Source organism: Pseudovirgaria hyperparasitica (assembly GCF_010093815.1).
Source record: "Pseudovirgaria hyperparasitica strain CBS 121739 unplaced genomic scaffold EJ05scaffold_16, whole genome shotgun sequence".
In the NCBI taxonomy this organism is placed as follows: domain Eukaryota; kingdom Fungi; phylum Ascomycota; class Dothideomycetes; order Acrospermales; family Acrospermaceae; genus Pseudovirgaria; species Pseudovirgaria hyperparasitica.
The window spans coordinates 236,263-258,052 of NW_022985564.1; the positions used below are offsets into that span (position 1 = coordinate 236,263).

The 21,790-nt window shown below is 41.9% G+C and overlaps 3 protein-coding genes across 3 annotated transcripts; 2 read left to right on the forward strand and 1 right to left on the reverse strand.

Annotated features, from left to right (window-relative positions):
- Positions 1 to 464: 464 nt before the first annotated feature.
- EJ05DRAFT_141800 (Sec1-like protein) lies at positions 465 to 2,922 on the forward strand. The gene is made up of 4 exons (XM_033739237.1): positions 465 to 643; positions 693 to 839; positions 893 to 1,728; positions 1,778 to 2,922. The coding sequence occupies exons 1-4, from the start codon at positions 547 to 549 to the stop codon at positions 2,795 to 2,797; spliced, it is 2,100 nt and encodes a 699-aa protein (XP_033596894.1). The 5' UTR covers positions 465 to 546; the 3' UTR covers positions 2,798 to 2,922.
- Positions 2,923 to 3,046: 124 nt separating this feature from the next.
- Positions 3,047 to 4,588, reverse strand: EJ05DRAFT_468864 (amine oxidase; the record flags this gene model as incomplete). Its single annotated transcript, XM_033742887.1, has 3 exons — positions 3,047 to 3,798; positions 3,862 to 4,162; positions 4,265 to 4,588. 3 exons carry the CDS (start codon positions 4,586 to 4,588, stop codon positions 3,047 to 3,049), a joined length of 1,377 nt encoding a protein of 458 aa, XP_033596895.1.
- Positions 4,589 to 4,987: 399 nt separating this feature from the next.
- EJ05DRAFT_468867 (succinate-semialdehyde dehydrogenase) lies at positions 4,988 to 6,985 on the forward strand (the record flags this gene model as incomplete). The annotated part of the gene is made up of 4 exons (XM_033742888.1): positions 4,988 to 5,420; positions 5,480 to 5,849; positions 5,909 to 6,543; positions 6,600 to 6,985. The coding sequence occupies exons 1-4, from the start codon at positions 5,312 to 5,314 to the stop codon at positions 6,983 to 6,985; spliced, it is 1,500 nt and encodes a 499-aa protein (XP_033596896.1). The 5' UTR covers positions 4,988 to 5,311.
- Positions 6,986 to 21,790: the final 14,805 nt, after the last annotated feature.

The window sequence follows — 21,790 nt, forward strand, 5'->3', positions numbered from 1 at the left end:
TTTCTTTCTATATAGTTCTATAGAGACATAGAGTTATATGCCTAGGCTATAGCTATATAAGTCGTCGATATGATTCCGTAGGGCGAGTTGCGAGGTTGGAAATGACTTAAAGATGCCAAGCATTCGCACCCATTAAACATCTACCTAAGTCGGTTTCATAAACGGCTGCGCCAAGCCAATCCCGCTGCAACGCGCCGCATCCACCCCTCGCTCTCAAGTCTCCAACATATCATAGCTGCATACCTTCACTGTTGCTAATACAACTTCAGAGGCTGGCCTTTGAAATTAACAGTGACTGCTGTCAAGCTTGTACTTCAGCACCTTAGGCGATTTCCGCGTCGATCTGTGCCTTTTCTTCCTGCTTCACCATGGGGGTCTCCATAATTGACATACAGCGGGACGGTAAAGAACTCCCTTTCTTACCTGGCAAACACTCCCACTGACATGTGCATATACAGTTATCCTTGACGCTCTGAAAAATGCGTCTCGTGGCGAAGTACGTAAATGAGTAGACGATAGCGAACACTAGATCAGTCACTGACTGAAATGTCCCAGTGGAAAGTCCTCGTACTGGATCCGACGAGTAAGAAGCTTGTATACAATGCTGTGAGAGAGGATGATATTCTGAATCTTCAGATTACTAGTAAAGTCTCAACGCACTCAGTAATTTTTCGCGAGCTAACCGGTGCTAGACATTGAGCTCATTGATGAAAAGAGGCCAATGAACAAAGACATGGATGCCATATACATCTTGACACCCGAAAGCTGGATAGTGGATTGTATGATGGCGGATTTTGAAAGACACAGGTATCGTAGTGCACACTTAATATGGACCTCTCGTGCGTGCACAATCTGAGACCATGTTTGTACCCAAATTTTAACGATGATATAGTTCCACCACCCGCTCTTCGAGAACGCATTGATAGATCTAGTACAGCCAGGGAACAGATCAGGGTTTTTAAGGTCCTGGACGCGGATTATTTCCCACGGGAATCTCACCTTGTCACCTTCCGCGACCCGTGGAGTTTTCCAATACTCTTCCACCCGGCATGTAACAACCTCGTTCGGGAGCATTTAGAAAAAGCCGCCAGTCAGATTGTAGCAGTATGCGTATCCCTGGGAGAATATCCAACGATTCGCTACTACCGCCCCCGTACCGCATCTCATGAAGCAGGAGTATTGTGTACTCATCTCGCACGTATGGTACAAGAGCAAATAGATATGTACGCGCAGTACCACCCAGACTTCCCTCCGCAATCAAACCGACCACGAGGAGCTTTGTTCATAACCGATCGCTCGATGGATCTTGTCGCGCCCTTTTTGCACGAGTTCACCTACCAGGCAATGGCCCATGACCTGCTCCAAATTAAGGACGGGGACAAAGTATCCTACAAGACGCTGATCAACGAAGGACAACGTGATGAGCAAGAGAAGGAGCATGATATAGTGGAGTCCGACCGGATATGGGTAGAAAATAGGCATAGACACATGAAGGACACCATCGAGAAGCTTATGGGGGATTTTCAGAAGTTCATGGATGAGAATCCACAATTCACAAACAAAGACGGTGGGAACGCCACCTCGCTCAATGCTATCAAGGACATGTTGGCTGGTTTACCGGAATTTCAGTCTATGAAAGAAGCATATTCACTGCATTTGAGTATGGCCCAAGAATGCATGAGCCTCTTTCAAAAGCAGAAACTGCCTGATCTCGCGTCCGTGGAACAGGTACGTCATTGAAGCTCTCCTCATTCAGTAGACAAGCTGACCTAGGTAGTCACTCGCAACAGGTCTTGACGAAGACTATCGAAAGCCGAAAAATCTCGCGGATCAGGTGGTCCGCACTCTCGATGAAGAAAGCATCAAGCACCCTGACCGTCTGCGCCTCATCGCTCTGTATCTACTATACAAGGACGGCCTTCTCCCAGCCGATCTCATGAAGCTCTTGGCCCACGCGCAGCTGCCCCCACAGGACGGCGAGGTCTTACATAGCCTCGAGCTACTAGGAGCTCGAGTATCAAGGCCGCTAAAGGACACGAAGAGTGCCCCCATTCCCCTGTTCCCGCGTAAACCCAACGGAGCAAACAATCCCAATCAAGAAGAATATGCACTCTCTCGGTTCACGCCTGCTCTCAAATATCTCCTTGAAGATCACGTTCGTGGTGGACTTGATCAGTTAACATTCCCCTTCACTAAACCACAAGTAGATGCGGCAGAAACGGCTGCGCTTGCCCAAGAGTCTGCCCAAGCTGCATCATCACTTCGATCCGCAAAACCTACTTGGGCCAAGTCCAGACTATCCTCTGTCGAACCCAGGCAACGCATTATTGTCTTTGTTGCAGGGGGTGCTACGTATTCGGAATCGCGCGCGTGTTACGAAGTGTCGCGGGCTACTTCGCGGGACGTCTTTTTAGTGACTTCCCACATGCTAACACCGGGTCTCTTTATGCGCCAGCTTGGGGATCTTGGTGTTGACAAACGTCGGCTTGGTATACCAGCGGAGCAACCGAAGCGCAAGGCGCCAGCGCATCTTTTTGAACCGGAAGCACAAGCTAAACCTATCGTATCAGCTGGGGCGCAGCGTCCTGGTGGTCTTCCGAGCGGACCAGCGCCCCCGACTGCTGCCATGGGTAAAATCTCGCTCAGTGCCGGGGCTCCCCAAGGACGTTCTGCAGCAAATGGTACGCCGTCTGCTGCTCTAGCTGCTGCCCAGCAAGCATCCAGCGGAAAGATTTCTGGGAAGGAGAAGGATCCAGACAAGAAGAAGAGACATCACTTCTTTGGCTCCAGAAAGTGAAAGATCGCCTATAAACTACTTATTTCCGCCATATATTCAGCATTGTATCGGAGCGCACGGAGTCTTGGAGCATAAATACTCGGTACAATCAGAAGGCGTTCAGTAATCTGCCATAACGGCGAATGATACCATTTGTCTTCAGAGTTAGGTACTGTCTTCCAAAAGCGTAAATACGTCACACAACCACGGTCACGCATATGTTACTTGTATACCTTATTTGTAAATTCTGTGCCTTGTTATAGTGCGGCCTCAAAGTGTCGACCTTGGACCCAGCATGTTCATTACTTCTCTGACTGCACGCTCACCGGTCTCCAACGCGCCCTCCATATATCCTTTCCATTCTGTCGCGAACTCCGTCCCAACAAAATGAAGATTTCCAACTGGTTTGCCATACACATCTACAAACTTGGTCAAATGACCAACAGCAGTTATAGGTGTCAAAGCACCCTTGCTAAACTTCTCCTCCATCCAGACCTGGTCAAATATCTCGATTGGACGCCACACCTCCGAGTCCCGGTCAACTTTGTACACCTTGGCAAGCTGCTCGAGCACTACCTTGCGGCGCTCATGTGATCGTAGTCTGCTCCAATCGCGGCCGAATTGACCATTTACGAAGCACGTCAGTGAGAACTGGCGCTTCTCGTCGACGCTGGTATCACGAGCCAGGTTTACTGGACCATTAAAACTCATAAAAAAGCCATTGTAGCCCTGGTCTCGCCACCAAGGGCGGTCGTAGCAAACGATCGCCTTGTTGTAATCGCCTAGTCGTGTCGAGTTGTAGACCTCTTGAGCTCGGGGCGGTAGTGGAGGCAAGATATTGATGTCTTTGTATAACGTGGTCGGGAGGGACAGGATACACTTCTTGCCCTGAAACGTGTTACCATTTGTCGTGATGACCGACACGTGCCCGCCATGGTCCTGTATCGAAGCAACAGGCGATGAGAGGTGTATGTTGGCATGGCCGACCAGACCTGCGATCCCTTCGACGATGGCGGACGTCCCTTTACACCAGTCAGTCAGCAGACAGTCCCTCGACCAGTTCAGTGGCACATTGCAAACAGCACCTTGGTGATAGCGCAGATACTGCCCGCCAGTCCTGTCGTCGGCACGGATCGCGAGCAGCCCGTGATTCCGCCTGCAGTAGTCGATGAAGAAGGCCGCCGATTGCTCGCTCGACTCGACCCCGTGCATGACCTGACTCCACAGATTCACCATCGACCGCGTCTTCGGCCGCGCGCCTAGATCTCGCACGTACTGGTCTAGCGTCACGGCGTCTTGTTCTTGGCTGGGGAGTCCGGTCTGCATCGACTCGGCCTGTATGTGGTCGCGCACACGCTCCAGGTCCCGTTTCTCCGCCGCGCTGAACTGCACATTCCATTAATACAAACAAGCAAGCACACACGTACGCACGCAAGCAAGCATAAAAAGGCCCGCTTCAGTCACACAAACACACACATACATACACACCTCAGGCATAATCCCAAAGGGAAACTCCACCCTTCCGCCCTCGCCCTCGCCCGCGATCATAACCGCCTGCCCTTCAAGCCGCTGCCGCACCACATCCAAGCCAAACATCTGCGTATACCGCCACACGCGCTTCTGCATCGAGTCATTCACCCATGCGGCGCCCAGATCGACAACGCCGCGGCCGCTGGCCAGTGGGACGGACCAGACTTTTCCGCCGAGGCGGTCGCGTGCTTCGACGACGGCGACGGTGAGGCCGGCCTCTTGGGCGGAGAGGGCGGATTGTAGGCCGCTTAGGCCGGCGCCGACGATGATTATGTCGAACATAGGGTGTTTGAGGTGGGGCGGGCCCTTTCGTTTTCGGGGTTTGGATTTATGGATGGATTGGGTGGAATATGGGGTATAGGATAATGGGAAGGCTGGGAGGGTGTTGGTGTGAGGAGGAGGAGAGTTGGGGGTTTGTTCAGACTAATAATACACACATGAAAGCTTTCTTCTTTCTAAAATATGCCTGCTACCATGCTGTGCTCTGATTTTAGACGACATGCGATCCCTTTGCTATCCGATACGTGTGCTGCGGCCTAGGGTGTTGTGCTGTTGCTTTGATTGAGAGTAATTGACTAGTCCGGAACGGGAAATATCTTGCGTACTCACGCACGAATCAAGTCGTGAGCGGGACTCTTTGCGATGTTGTACAGAAGTGAGCAGACTGGTATATATCTCTATCCGGACTACATAAGCAGAGTACTCACCAATAACAGAAGGTGCAGGGGGTTTAACGTCTTTTATTGAGGTGGGTGGAGGAGTAGAAGATCATGGACCAATCGCGATCCGGGCCTAGCATCGCGAAAGTTGTCTCGATTGGGCAATGTGCTTTCATAGCCACGTCGGCTACGATAAAATATTTTTGAGGGATGGTGAGTTCTTGATTGACTTTGTCTACGATGCGCGAATTCATATTTCCCGGCCTTTTCTGTGATTTTCTTGTTGAGAGCTGTGTCTCCTATCCTATCCTACCTCCGGCTTGCTTGGAGCTCTCTTCTGCGAACGATGGTAACCACGGTGCCTTCTCTACAGGACCAGTCTTTGTTTATTGGGAAGAATTATATCAATGGCCAATGGGTCGATTCATGTGGAGGGAAGACATTCAACGTCACAGGTACGTACGCGACATTGAAGTGTCAGATTGAATTGAGCAAGCACATTTTGACACCTCAGATCCCGCAACCGGCTTGCACATAGGCACATGTCCCGAGTCAACGGTCGAAGACGCACAACACGCAGTCGACGCAGCAGCCGCTGCGTTCCCAGCATGGAGGTCGAAATCCGGGCGTGAGCGCGGCCGCGTCATACGCAGATGGTACGAGCTCGTGCTGGAGAACAAGGGCGATATTGCAACGTTGATAACGTGGGAGAATGGAAAGGCCCGGGTAGATGCGGCCGGGGAAGTCGTGTTTGCGGCGAGTTTCTTGGAGTGGTTCTCGGAGGAGGCAGCGAGGATTTACGGGGATGTGGTACCGCATAGCAATGCGCAGATGCGTGCTCAAGTCATTAGGGAGCCTGTTGGGGTTTGCGGGCTTATTACACCGTTAGTCTAGAGGGGTGATGTGTTGTAGTGACTGGTTGTGCTGATGGAATGTGCTGCAGATGGAATTTTCCAATTGCTATGGCGGCTCGGAAACTGGGACCTGCGCTTGCTGCTGGGTGTACTGTTGTGCTCAAGACAGACGGCCAAGCGCCGTTCTCTGGGAATGCCATAGCCGTACTGGCGGAGCGAGCTGGAGTGCCCAGAGGCGTCCTGAATGTCGTGACAGCATTGGAAAACACCCCGGCAATTGGCAAGTTCATGTGCGAATCAGACACGATACGAAAGATCTCATTTACCGGCTCGACGCGTGTTGGGAGGATCTTGATGAGCCAGTCTGCGCATACGTTGAAGGGACTGAGTCTCGAACTAGGCGGCAACGCACCATTCATCGTCTTCAATGACGCTGACCTAGACCTGGCCATCGCCGGTACGGTTGCTAGCAAGTTCAAAGTGAGTGGACAGACTTGCGTCTGTGCGAATCGAATATACGTCCAAGATGGCATCTATGATCGATACGTCGCCAAGCTCACCGAAGTGGTGTCGAGCTTCAAAGTTGGACACGGTTTCGACGCTGCTACGAGCCATGGGCCTCTGATCCATGCAGCTGCGGTCGCCAAGGTTCAGGAGCATGTCGACGATGCCGTGAAGCATGGTGCACGAGTCGCCATTGGAGGCAGGAAGATGCCCTCACTAGGTGAGTAGAGCAGCCATCGCATTCTGCAAGGTAATGCTAAGCATTCATCTCCACAGGCCCAAACTTCTTCGAGCCTACCATCCTAATCAACGTCGACGACCGCATGAAGATCGCGAGCGAGGAAACATTCGGCCCAGTCGCACCGATATTCAGATTTTCAACAGAGGACGAGGTCATTGCTCGCGCCAACAACGCATCCGTTGGACTTGCATCATATCTCTTCAGTCAGGATACCGGCACGCTGGCGCGTGTGTCGGAGGCGCTGCAGGCGGGGATGGTAGCTATCAACACGGGTGTTATTTCGGACGCGTCGGCGCCGTTTGGAGGAGTGAAGCATTCTGGGCTTGGGCGCGAGGGCAGTCGGTATGGGATGGAAGACTACATGCAGTTGAAGACGATTATCACTGGCAATGTTAAGGTCGTTCATCGCGCACAGCTCTAAGTCCTGACTGTGTGTGGGACCTCGGCCGAGAGGAGTGAATTCTCTTGGGTCCTTGGCATATGTCTCATGATTCATGCTACACAGAGGCACTACATTAAAGATGCTGATGGTTTTTGCTATAATTCCAATATGGATTGCACAATATCCACTTGGGGATATGATGGAGCTTCGAAAGAGCTCATGGCGCTCTTTCAGCCTTACGAGGCAGATCAAATGGTCGTAATGCTAGACAGTCGTGAGCACAGGCTGGCAGTGCTCTGTATGAATCAGTAGCTCATGCTGACGTGCATCATATGTCTACCCTAGTCCATGTCGTATAAGGCCGCCGCCGTCGAGTGTCGGATGTTATTCCGGGGGGAGGGGGGACAAAGGGCCCAAAAGGCCCGAGGGACAGTGACAGACGGTGAGTATTGGCCCTGCAGTGACATAAATCGTAGTCTATCTGCCAGCGTGCGAGAAGCATGCGATCAATCGCCAGGAGCTGATGCTGACTAGTTGTAGATGCACCATGAAGATTGTAGATGCGACCAGCTAGCAATTGCAGCGTATCATAGCCCATGCCAATCCGACAGCCCAGCAGACCTGTAGCCATGACATAACCATATTCGCAACCATACTTGGCAGAAGCCAGGGCTGTTTCCGAGGACGCCGCAGGATAATTGAAGAGTGAGAAACTGAGGAGACATGACATACATGACACGCATGTGGGTCCGGAGCTGAATCGCCAACGACTTTCACCAGCGACAGTAGTGTTCTCGAGCTGCTGTCGGTCTCGGTCGCGGTCGCTCGACGCTGTTTATTATAACTCGGTCTCTGTCTATTATTTCTTTACGTATTAGTCCACTCAGTGGGCCATGAAGCCCGTGGAGTGCCGGGAGGCTACGCCGCGAATGGCTTGGGCCCTAGGGTATCGTGGACGGTATGTATCAGCGGGCCACACTTTTTTTTTACCGAGGGCACACACCTTAAAAGCATACTTATATATATTAAACCTACTTCCCCCTCTCTAAATATCCCTCTCTTTATATATAATACGTGCCTATCTATATATATTTTCTCTCTTTATATAATAGCGTAATAGATAGCCTATCTCTAGATAGAGATTATTTTAAAATATACCTCTAGTTATATATAGAATAATCTCCTAGCCTAGATTAAGTATATATATAGTATTATAGTATTCTATTATATACTTAAGCGCTATTTCTCTATATAGAAGATTTAAAAGGACTCTTCTTTACTTCCCTCTTCTATATAAGAGAGTCTATATAAGAGAGTCTATACTCTTACCCTTAAACTAGCTCTTCTAGATACTAAGATTATTTAGATTCTTTAAGAAGAAGGGTTTAAGATCTTATAGAGTTCTCTATATCGCCGTTATATAGATATAGATATTATATAAAAGGTACGAGGTATTAATATATAATAGACTAAAAGTAAGAAGATAATATAGCTTATATAGAAAGGCTTAGAGTTAGAAGTAATTAATAGATTTAGTTAAGGCCTACTCTATATATATTTTCTAGAAGCTAGAGTCTAGATTATATAGTATCTATACCCTTCTATCTATATATAAAGACTTATTCTAAGAATCTATCTAGAGATTAGCTATTTTAGACTATAAAGATCTTAAATCTAGAGGGCGTACGACGCCGCTATTATAATTTTTAGTACTATAGAGGCTAGTATATTATAAAAGATCCTAATTATATCTAGAGTATAGATAGGTACTATAAGCTTAGCTTATATAGTATTAAGATCTATACCTATATAGATATATACTTAAGATATATTATCTAGGCCTATATTAGTATCTTATCTACTATAGTAGTTAGTTATCTCTTTTAGTTTCTAGAAATTTTAAGAATTAGAGATATCTAGTTACGCTTTATATAAAGTAATAGAGGTAGTAAGATAACTTATATAGTAAATATTTAGTAGAATCTCTACTAGGTTAATAATCTAGAGATTCTACTAAATTAATACTAGATATTTAGGATAAATATATCTAATTAAAGGATTAAGGCTTAGTAGATATAGCTTTCTAAGGTACTCTTATTCTAATAGAGAGTATATATTATACGCTAGTATATTATACTTAGCTAATAGATATTTAGAACTTCTTCTTAGAGCTTAAGTAGAGGGATATCTTTAATATATAGAGTTATATAGATTAGTATAAGGAGGCGGGCTCCACGTACCAACCAACTATACTAAAAGGACCGAATCTTAAAGCTACTGCTTTAAGGGTGGAGTACACTGCTTATATATAACTACTACACACATGTATAATTAACTGGCAGGCACGTGCCTAACAATTAGATTACTATTTAGATAATCTATATTCTAATTCTCTACATAGAAGTTTTAAGCTTTATATAGATATAGAATTAGTGTTAGAACTTAGCCTTAGGTAGGACCCGACCTACACGTACCTTAGCTAACAGGGTTAGGAGGTAACGTGAAGGGCGGTAAACAGTTACGTGCTAGATAGATCGGCGTCCCTTTATATATATACTCTCGGATTCCTACTAAAAGGGTTTAGTAGTAATTCGTTCTATAATAGAATACACCCTATTATTCTATCTAACTATACTACTATCTAATAACCCTATTCTTATATTCGAATTACTCTCTATATAGTACTATAGTTAAGATAGTCTAACTAGAACCGAGAAGGTCGACACGATCTACTATAGGGATAAGTAATACTATATTAAATAATAGGGATCCTCTATAATCGGTATTAATCCTAGCCGTTTCTAACTAAGAAGTAGAAATATTAGACCAAATCACAGAGCTTTTAGACGAAGAAATAGTAGATACGCCAAGTAACTTCTAATAATATAAAGCCGGATAACGAGTCGTGGCGGAGCCACGCGAGGTATTATAATAAACTATTACTAAACTTTAGGAATACGTTACGAATTAGGCTTAAGAGATTTAAACCCTTAAAGAATAGATAGAACGCGCGAAACTCCTCGTAAAGAGACGAGAACTTAAGGAGTCTCTTAAAGAACTACGCCGAACGATAGTAGGTGGACGACTTCCTATACTAATTTAGGCGGAATTAGTTTACCTACTATTAGAGTTACGATAATCTACTATATACCCAGCCGCTTCGTTACCGATTTACCCTACTCCTTCTCTAGATATACTAAAATCTAAAGACCCGACTATATTTATAGGGAAGAACTAAAAGGAGTAGAAAGACTAGAAGAGAGACTACGAAAAGTACTTCCTCGATAACCCTCTACTCTTTTCTACTAAAGTATAACGTATTTCGTTCGGAGAACGATACCTAGACTTATAATCCCGCGATTAATAGGATAGATAGAAGGAAGTATAGCTACTATCTACGATAACCTAGAAATATTTAGCTATATTTATACTAAATACCCTCGGAACGGATAGAGAACATAAAAGAAAGGCACTATCTAAGTTAAGAAGCGTGGCATAACGACCGAACTAGACACCTACTTAACTACTATAATACCTCTAAAACCTATAGAATAATATCCCTACGCTATAGAAAAATATTCGTATATTCTAGTGTGGAAGGCCGCTCCTACAGCCCCACATGTATGTATCCCTAGCTCGATTACATAGCTTTATTATATATTTAAGGAGGGCGTTTTCCTTAGTCATTCTACTCGGCGCGCTTCCCCCATTACTAATATTCGACTATTCGACCTTTTCTTACGTTTATAGGCCTCTATAGGTATTAATTATTAGGCTTAGCTATTAAAGAATTAATTAAGAGTATTATATAGACCCGTCCTATTATAAAAGAGAACTAATAAGAAGTCGTGCGTTTAAAGAGAACTTATAATACCTAGGAGAGATACTTATAAGTTCATCGCGACTACTATACTAGAAACATAGCTATTTATAAAAGGGATACACGTGGTAATAGCTTACTATAATTTTAGAGGTCGTACCCGGACTACGAACTTATAGAGGGAGATTAGGACTCCGAAACTAGCTTAGGGGAAGTATATAGCGTGCCTAATAAGGTAGTCTAGACTTACTAGATCGAAGCCACGAGTCTAGAAAACAGGGAGTCCGGAGTTACTAGGGGCTAGCCTCTTAAAAGTAGCCATAAAAAGTATATGCATGCTAACACGGGTAATAGCGCGACTCGAAAATGTCTTAGGGGAATAGAATATAAAACAGGGCTAGATAAAGTAGTAAAGAAGAGTTCAAAAACGACAAATATAATCTATTTAGTACTACCATAGCTATTATTTATAAACACGGCCATACGAGTATACCACTTTAGGAACGCCTTATATAAAGATAATAATATAAGTAGGATACTATAAACCTTATATCGATAAAGATAATAGTAATAGTTTACCTTATAAAGGGATTAGTTAACATGGAGAAGGGATAATAGGTATTATAGATAGACGCATTAGGCTAACCTTTAGTTAAGGTAATCCCTTAACTAATAACCTTACCCCTAGCGTCTCTACTAGTATATCTACTACTAGTAATAGTATAATAGAAGCTTAAAATAATAATCTAGTAACTCGTAGAGAGATACTTAACTTCTTCGTAGTATTTACGCAATAAGGAAGGATAGTACCTCTATCTACCCTAGCCCCTAAGCGCTTTAAAGGAATAAATATCACGACCTTCCTTCGGAAGTACGAGGACATATATATAAACTACGAAGTTCCGCCTAATAAGAAGATAACCTCCCTACCGTTATACTACGAGGACTATCTCCGTCCTACTATTAAAGAAATAAGTAGGTTTTAGAAATAGTAGTAGGCTATACTACGTGAAGAATTATTAAAGGAATTCTCTCTATTTAACTCTACCCTTAAGGAAGGCACTATCTACTTTATCCAAAAATACGTGGAAATAGTTAAAGTAGACCTATCCTACTCTCTCCCTATATACTACTCCCGGTATCGTATTATTACGGAGAAACTTACGGCTAAAGGAAGCCTAAGCTCGTATTCGCGAATAGAGCTCTTCCTAGAAGGGCTGTCTAATAGTCTTAAGGCTCGGGCTATAGAGAAATATTAACTCACGATAGAAGCATATAGTTATGACTAGGTAATTATCTATGGCTTCGTATCACGAAAGGCTAGAGTACTTAAGGAACTAGCTCGTATTAATAAGTACTTAGCCGTATAAGAGCTAGCCATAGCTATATACTATAAATTAAAGATAGGGAGTAAGAAGACCGGCTTAGAAGAGTAGTCACATAAAGAAAGAAGAACTAATGAATTTAACCACCCCTCTCTAGTCGTAGTACACGTCGCGCTAGAATCGGATAAGTTTAACGAGATAGTAGAGAGATTTAGTAAACTAGACCTCACGTTAATTAAGATAAAGTCCTACTTTACCTCTAATCTCTTATTTCTATCCCTTAAGAAGTATAAACCTAAGCTACTTTTAGCTATTATTAACTAGTAGACGCAAAGGCTAAATCTTTTAGTACATCCCTAAGTATAAGGCATGCCTATAGAACTAACGTAAGTTTATCTATAGAATTATATATAGAATAGAGAATATATCTCTACCCGAGACTCCTAAGGAGGTATTATAGCCTAGAATAGGCCTCGAAGACTAATCGTGTGCATTACGTACGGAGGAGATTACCTAATATATAGATGTCCGGAGATAGTAGGATACATTAGAGACGGATTACTAAATATTAACGGGGTACGAGTATTCTAAGGGCGTTTCAGGGCGAACGGAGAAGAAATCCTATTACTACCCTCCTCGGTAGGGCTATAAGCTACTCTATAAGCTATCCGGAACTACGTAGTAATAGTTTAAAACGGCCTAAGCTAGTACGGAGAAGGAGTAAAGGTTTCTATATCCGTAGTAAATATTAACGCTTTATAGAGAGTGCCGGTATATAGTATTAGTATAAAACCTACGAAGGGTCTCTACCAGGCCTCGGCGGATAGTAATTTAGAAGAAGAAGTTACGTCACCTAAGAGTAAGAAAGATAGATATATAGAATTCCACGAACGCTTTAACGTAGCTAGTAATAGATATATCCACGAGAAGATAGCCCTAGAAGAGCCCGCTATACTCGTAATATCTAGAAGGGGGATCACGAAGAGTATACCTAATTATACTAAAGAAAGAAAGATCGCCCGTCTCCGCGGAATACGTAAAGAGTAGTATATAAGGATTATTAAGGAATAGAAGGACGGCGAGAAGAGTAGCGACTAGGGAACGTCTAAATAAGAGCCAACAGCGCTAGAGGATAAGATAGATAAAGGAGATAGCCTAAATCCTAGTTAAAAGGCACGTATCTAAGGCGTTAAGCTTAATAACTATCTACACGAAGAATAGTAGCTAAGTATAGAAGCTAGCGAAGCATGGCTAGTACGCGTTCTAGGGATAACTATAAACATTACTATTAGCGAACTATTAAGCCTTAATAGCGACTTATATTGTACGGTATTCGAGAAGGGCGCCCCCGACTTTATAGCTAGAGAGATCCGCGAGGCTTAAGAAGAGAAAGCCGAGAAGAAAGAAAGAAATAACTATACTATGGCTTCTAAGATAAATAAACTTAACGTATTAGCACCCCTCTATGCCATAGAGACGGCCATTATATAATAAGATATTAATTAGCTTAAGGAAGGGATAGTAAGGCTAGTGGCCGAGTATCTAAGGTACCCCGTGGAAGTTAGTCCTAAAAGAGTAACTAGTATAGTACTATTCGATAGTAGCGCATAGGTAAATAGCATTTAACTAGATGCTACGAGGCGTCTTAGGCTAGTAATATCTTTACTTCTACCATATATAAAGAACTCGAGTTTAGTTAGCGCTACTTAGTATAGTACTCTATTTATAGGAATAGTATAGTAATACCCTATCCGTATAGGTCGGATCGTTATAGCTACTTTAATATTTATATATAGCGAACTTAATTATAACCTTATTCTAGGGGAGCTATATACTAGATAGGCCTTACTTATAGTATAGAGGTTAGCCTCTAGGTAAGTACTCTTAATAGTCTACTCCGTATATAGATAAGAACGTGTAACCTTCGAAACTAGTCCGGATGAGTATATTCTAGTCTTAGAGAAGGAGAGTAACTCCGTGGCTAGAGACTAACTATATAGCGGAGTATATTAACGGAAGCTAGAGTTAAGCCGGATTATTAGTTAAGGGCTACCCTTAACTAATAATCCGCACTAAATAGGGTCTAGTAAACCTACTAATAAAGGGGATAGGCTATATTTTTATACGGATATAGAAATAAGTTATATAGAGTTACTTTCCGAGAAAATCCGGCCTAAAAATATTACTTAGTTATTAAGAAAAGATAACTTAGCCGCCCTAGTTACGGCGGTAAGGTACGCTACCTTTATATATAAATAAGGCACGATAATAGAACGGCTTATAGCAGGCTCTACTAGCCTCTAAAGACGGTATTCATCCAGGGTATTAAAGGGATTTAGTATAGCTACTATATATAAAAGAAAGGGAGTTAAAGTACACCCCGTGGATGACTCCGAAGCCTACCGAAAGGTTCCTAGGAATCTATTAGGGTATCTAGACTAGCGTGAACGAGTAATCGCATAGTAGGTACTTCTTCTAGCCGTCCACCTAGGCCTTAACGCGTTTAATAGGCTAATAGAGCCTCGAAGGGTAACTATCCCGCTAGGAACACGTCTAACATCTCTATATATAAGTTAGCTAAAGATTAGAATGGAGCTACGTCCCGCGGAACTTAAGTTACTATATATAATCTTATTATATCGTAAGGAAGTACTAGCATAGGAATTCTTATACCTTAGTAAATTTAACGAAGAGGTGGTACCTCCGTAGGAGATCCGAACGGTAGAACATAAGGTATAGTAGGCTAAGAACTTTAATATTCCTAGAGCCCTTTATAGGAAGGTACTCACGATTCTAAAAGAGCGTCTTAATAGTAGAAGGCTCGAGCCCTATAGTAGTCCTTATCGAAACGCCTATTTTCTCGTGGAAAAGAAGAAGGAAGCTAATAAGGAACGAGATCATAGGTTAATTAATTCGGCGATAGAAATCAACCGAGTTACTATTTATAATGCGGCCACGCCGCCCTTATATAAAGAGTTCTCGGAGCACTTTATAGGGATAGCCGTCTTAACGTTTACCGACTTCTTCTTAGGATATGATTAGATTCTATTAGTAGAGTATTACCGAGACTTAACGGGGTTTATAACGCCTCTAGGATTACTACACGGGATAATATTATCTTAAGGGGCCACTAATTTAGTAGCTTAGTTCGTTAGAATTATATTAACTATTATATAAGAATACATCCCGGAGAGGGCTCTACTATTCCTAGATAACTTAGATATTAAAGAACCTACGACGAAATATAACTCTAAGGAGGCCCTACCTAGAATTCGTAGATATATCCTAGAATATTTAATTAACGTAGATAAGGTTCTTACGGATATAGAGCGCGCCGGATACGCTCTAAGTAGTAAGAAGACTTAGTAGTGTGTTAAAGCCGCTAATATTATAGGATACGTCTACGACATTAAAGGGAGGCGACTAAGTAATAAAAAGGTTACTACTATTAGGGACTAGAAACCCTATAAAAACACGACGAATATACGAGTCTTCCTTAGCGTTTATATATATTTCCGGATATAGATCCCCGGGTACGCTATTATTACATCGCCGCTATTTATACTATTAAAGAATAAATCGGCCTAGTAGTAGATAGCTAAGGAGTAGACCTCGATGGACGCGCTAAAGATAGCTCTAACTACTACTCCTACACTAATAATATTACGGTACGGGATAGGTACGGGAGATATAATTCTAGTAGTAGACTCTAGTAATATTAGGTAGGGAGCTATATTAATATAGGAGAACGAGGATCGTAAACGTTAGCTATCGCGGTATAATAGAGGAATATAGTTAAAAGCTAAGAGAAACTACGACACCGTAAAGCTAGAGTACCGAGCCCTCCTCTACGCGTTATAGAAGTTCTAGTAATATCTCTATAGTACGCACTTTATTATAGAAATAGACGCGAATACTCTAGTTACTTAAATTAACCGTACTATAACTAACTTACTAGGGGCGCTCGTTACTAGGTAGCTCGCGTAGATTTAGCTATAGAACTTTATAGTTAGGCACGTACCTAGAAAGCATAATATAGTTACTAACGGTATCTTACGGATATATAAAGGAGAAGAACCACTAGATATCCCTACCTTTAACCTAGACGAGTTCGTGGACATGGCTCTATATATAGATATGCTAGAGACGTTATTAATTAAGCCCGTTAGCGGGAGAGATTATATAATAGGGATACTCGACTATACCGCTATTAAGTCTCCCTTAATAGATGAATATAGCGATAAATAGTAGAGGATTACGAAATACCTTACTATACTTAAGAGGCTAACCGACCTAACCGACCGAGCGTATAAGGCCTTTATAACCAACTACCTAAAGTTCCTTATGCGTAACCGAATACTCTAGCGGAGAGGAGATAGGCATCGCTAATATACACGAGTAATTAAGGATCCGAATACTAGGGCGCGTATAATTACTACTACTTATAATAAGATAGATTATAGAGGTAGTAAAGGGACCCTCGGAAGGATTAAGAATAAGTATTAGTAGGTAGGTATATATAGAGACGTGCGATAGTACGTGAAAACCTATAATAAATATTAATGATAAAGTAAACTCCTTAGAGGTCTTAATAAAGGGCTCTACCATGTTATAACGCCTATTCTTTAGTAAAGAATATACTTAGACGTAACGATGCTACCACCTTCTATAGGGTATAGTAAAGTAGTATCTATATAAGAATAGCTAAGTAGATAGACTAAGGCGGAGATATATACGGCGGCCACGTCTATAGTCGTCGTAAAGTTCCTCTTTAAGAACGTAATCTATAGATATAGAATCATTTCTAAAATTACCTATAATAGTAGTAGAGAAAATATAGGTACTATAGAGGAGCTCCTCTAACTCTATAGAATTTATTAGAAGGTTACGTCTACGTATAATCCCTAAGTAAATAGGATTATCGAGAGAAGTTTTATACTACTCGCTAATACTCTCGCGAAGATAACTAATAGCGGATTCAAGAACTAGCCCGGCCACCTCCATGCGGTCGTCTAGGTAGATAGAATAATAATACGTACTAGTATAGGGTATAGTACTATATACCTCGTGCTTAGCTATAAACTAATTATATCTATTAAAGTCGAATTCGAGTTACTCCGAATACTCCCTTAGAATAAGGTATGATTAACGTCCGACTTACTCGCTCTTTAAGCTAGATAACTTAAGAGAAGATCCGAGGATCTTAAGAAGGCCTATACCTACGCGATATAAACGCGTGAGAAATCGAGAGAGGCATAGAATAACGACTATTACCTTCGTTAAGAGTCGTTACTAGTCGATATAATTATCCTTCTATACGACTCGTAGTGATAGAAGAATATAGAGCGGAAGCTAAGGTAGTATTAGAGGGGGCCATATAGAATCTAGTCCGTGTTTAATTATACTTATAAGCTCGCGGAGCTTAATAGAGCCATACTTAGAGGGACGTTTCCTAGCCATAGGTTAAAGAAATATTTTATAAGAAATATAAGTAATAAGAGTTACGATAAGCCCTCGCGACTACCGATTAGAAGAATTACTAAGGAAAATAAGGAGAGTAGCGATAAGGAAAACTATTATAAATAACTCACGGAATACCTCGACGACGCCATACGAACCCGGGTAGAAGTGGTAATTCCTACTCCGCAAGACTTTAATAGAGAAGAATATTTATGTTTCCCTAGAATTAACATCTCCTTCTAGAGAATAGAAGTTTTTTTAAGGAGGGAAGGGATACTTATAAAAGTAGTCTTATAACGATAAACTCTATCATCGAAAAAGGACGATGAACTCTATCATTAAAAGAGGATAATAAACTCTATTATTACTATAAAATAATAAAACTTATTATTAAAGTAAGTAATGCTCGAAAGAAGATATAATGGCGTTTACGTGAATTCCATCTACTATATATTAAAGCCGGTCGTGTAATCGAAGCCTACCTATCGAAGGCCTATTTTATTACTATAGAACGGGCCCTATTAGAAACTAATAAGGAAGAAAAGAAGGAGAAGGTATAGAAGAAAAAGATACTTATAGGAAGTCTTATAAGGATAAGAATATACCCGGTATCTATTTATTCATAGATTCCGCCATATACCCGGTAGACACATTCATTCATAGATTTCCTATATACCTAGTATATATTTATTCATAGATTCGACACGTATACGGGCCTATAGCCGTTGGCAAGGATCATTTATAAAAATTACTATATACCCGGCATTTAAGGAGGCATAAAAAGAGAACTTAAGATAGTATATAACTCTTCCCTCTTACACCTCTCTATACCTTCTTAATTAATAAAACCTTCTCCTCCACTTCCGCCTCGCTTAACTATCTCTCCTTAGAATATAACTCGCTAATAGAACTAATAATAATAATAGCCCCGCCGAAAAAGAAAACGCCTACCTATAAAGAGTTATAAGATCGTTAAGCACTAATAAGATAGACACGGTCCTAGTTAAGAGTCGTAAGTACTAAAGTAGGGCTATCGACGGCTATCATGGTATTAAGGCCATCTACTACTCCGTATAGATAGGCTATAGAAGCTACGGAAGTAAATAAGTCTACTATTAATTGAATTATCGCTATCTAGGACCCGTAAGAGCGATAGGACTATATTCTAGATACGTTTAATAATCTCCTTCACATTACCAGCCTTATAGAATAGCTCTTAAGTAGTATAGTTAACCTCTTCTAGGAAGTAGGAGCCGTAATAGGGTATAGTAAGGTAAAGATTAACTCCTCCATTCCGAAAGAAGTCTATAAGATAATTCGTCGTGGAAGAGATACTAACTTCTATATCCTAAAAGCTAAAAATACAATCCTATAAAACTAGCGAAAAGACCTCTCTAATAACGACGGCTAGTTACTCTAATCCGCCCTCGGATAGCTCTAGTAAACATAGAACTTTATAGAAAAGCTAGTAGCGCTCTTATGAATACGGATATAGGCGAGAGCGAGGAACTAGTTAAATGTATCCCTATAGTTCTAAATCGGCCAGGGATAGAAGGGAAGGGGAATCAAGGTATATCTTTAGAGCTCTAATATCGATACTACCCTAGCTAGCGATAGTAATAAGGATGGTCTATCTCTCTAGTAACTCTCGAACTACCCTAGCCGATAAAATAAACTAACGTTCTATAATAAGACGGGACTTATTATCCCCGCTAGTTAATAGTTATAGATAAGTAGAATGGTTTATAGGCCTGTTAAACACTACCTATAAATTAAAGAGATAAGTATATCGCCTCTACCTTAGACCTTACTATTACTAAAACTAGTATAGATAACGTCTATAGTAAAGTCCCCTCCACGAAGTACGCCTTCTAGTTTAGTAGCACGTTATCTCTTTAAAGCTAGTTATCCGTTCGAAGTAAGTATTCCTCCTACTACTACTAGTATACGTCCCTTACCGGGCCATATAAGAACCTCTTTAGTGCCCGTTACGGCCACGCCGATAAAACCCACTCGCGGACGTGCCTTATCTACCGGCCCTTAGTAATTACTAGGGGCGCCTACACGATAATCCCTGGTTATTCTTAGTTTGCACCCTAAGATAATAGTATTAGTCGAGAAAGAGGACGAGCCTAAGAAGTATTAATACGCGCCTTTAGTAACGAAGACTTTTAAGGTAGCTATATTATTAAAGAAGAATTTCACGAGCATTAAGGGAATGGTCCTACTAGTACGCTAGAAAGCGTAGATAGGTAACATGGCTATTCCGTATAAAGTCTACTATAAGTATTACTAAGACGTGGCTAGAAAGAATAATATACTCGTTAGCGTATTCTACTTAAACCTAGTAGCAAGACTTAAAATAGTATATAAGTTTAGAGATAACGTAGGGGCCCTTAAAGTTTATAAGGACCGCTATACCTAGTTCGCGAAGTACGCGCGGCCACCTTATCCAATAGAGGTATTAGATATCTATTATTACTAGACCCTAGAGACCCTAAAGCAAGTTATTAATATTAAAACCATTCTTACTAGTATCGTATTTATAATTTAGAAGAAGGACGGTAGAATAGGTAGATAACTCTTCGACAAGTAGAAATATACCGGAAGTATTAACATTAAAGGGCTCTTCGAGCCACTTAAAAAGACGACCTCTATACTTAATAAGAGTATCCTAGAACTCGCGAGGGATGAATTTAATATATATAAGTACTACTAGCGCATGTTTAATAAGAAATCGAACTACGGCTAGCTACGAACTATATACCACTCCTATATCTAATAGTTTATTAGATAATACCCACTTTACTAGCTTACCTATATCGCTCTTTGGCCCGATCTTAACTACTATCTAATCTCGTACCCGTACTATACGAAGTCCTAGAATAGGGGCGATAAGACGGGTTTTAAGTATCTTAATAACGCTATTAATCAAATCCTTAATCCTAGCGATAGACACGGGTTTAATATAATCTAGGGGAGTATTAGTCTTAACGACGAACGAAGTAACAACTATACTATAATTATTCCCCGCTTCTATAAGTTCTTAAATAAATAGTAGTCGAAGGCTAAGCTCCGCGAGGGGGTTAATCAAAATAGTATAATCACGGCTATTAATGATAAGATCTATAATACGGACGATAAGAAACGATTTAGTCCCTTCGTCCCGGTCCTCTACTAGTCCCTTAAAGTACGTATCTCTAGCCTACTAATAATACACGGCGCCTAGGGTCCCGTAAAGGGTGGAAGACGTATAATACTTCTATAGTATATCGCGATTAGCCCTAATTATATAATAATGGAAGTGCCTAAAATGGGTATATAGGAATAACTTATAGTAGCTCATAGGAATTCAACTCTAGGACCTACGTCTCCGTTAGGATTTTCTAATAAATATAGCGCGATTCCTTTTACCTTCCTAGCCGTAGTTTAACTCCCGAGTTTTAACGCCGTTAGTAACGTATTAGTCGGCCGTAAAAGATAGGACAGCTAGAAGGTAAAAGAAGAGGCAGCTACGTGGCTTAACGCAAGTCCTTAATAACTTAAAGCTAAGGTAGACGCCTGGTTTAAGGAGGGCTCGAGGGTATTTATAGAGACCTTTAAGAAAATAGTAAGGTAGGAAAGGCTAGTCTATAGAGATAGGTTATTCTAGAAGGAATTTAACGAGGCGCGCACCGCTAAGCGGCTAATTAATTTTAAGAAATTCGAGTCTAATACGGGCCTAGATAACGTTAAAGAGAACTTCTATAGATAGAAGAGGCCTAACGAACTATCTAATAAGAAGGAATCTAACCTCTCTAAGATAAGCGACACGATTCTTTAGGAGCTGGCTCACGACCTTAAGTACTAAGATTAGGCGCCTAAAAACCTACCTAATTATTAGTTAAGGGCTACCCTTAACTAATAATCTAGGCTAAGGTTTACCCGCGCCGAGAGGTTTACTAGAGGCGTATTTTATTTATATTAAGGTCTTTCTTTTAGGCGTTCTTCACACGGTTTCTTACACGGTTACTATACTACTAAGGGTAGTAGTTCTATAGGCCGGGGAGGTATATATAGAAGGCCGCTCCTACAGCCCTATATATATATGTCCCTAGCTTAATTACATGGCTTTATTATATATTTAAGGAGGGCGTTTTCCTTGGTCATTCTACTCGGCGCGCTTCCCCCATTACTAATATTCGACTATTCGACCTTTTCTTACGTTTATAGGCCTCTATAGGTATTAATTATTAGGCT

Bases quoted from the DNA above. Each gene is read 5' to 3' on its own strand.
- EJ05DRAFT_141800 (XM_033739237.1), top strand. From the start codon at position 547: ATGTCCCAGTGGAAAGTCCTCGTACTGGATCCGACGAGTAAGAAGCTT. The intron at 644-692 runs GTAAAGTCTCAA...AACCGGTGCTAG, and splicing joins TCTGAATCTTCAGATTACTA to ACATTGAGCTCATTGATGAA. The intron at 1,729-1,777 runs GTACGTCATTGA...TGACCTAGGTAG, and splicing joins ATCTCGCGTCCGTGGAACAG to TCACTCGCAACAGGTCTTGA.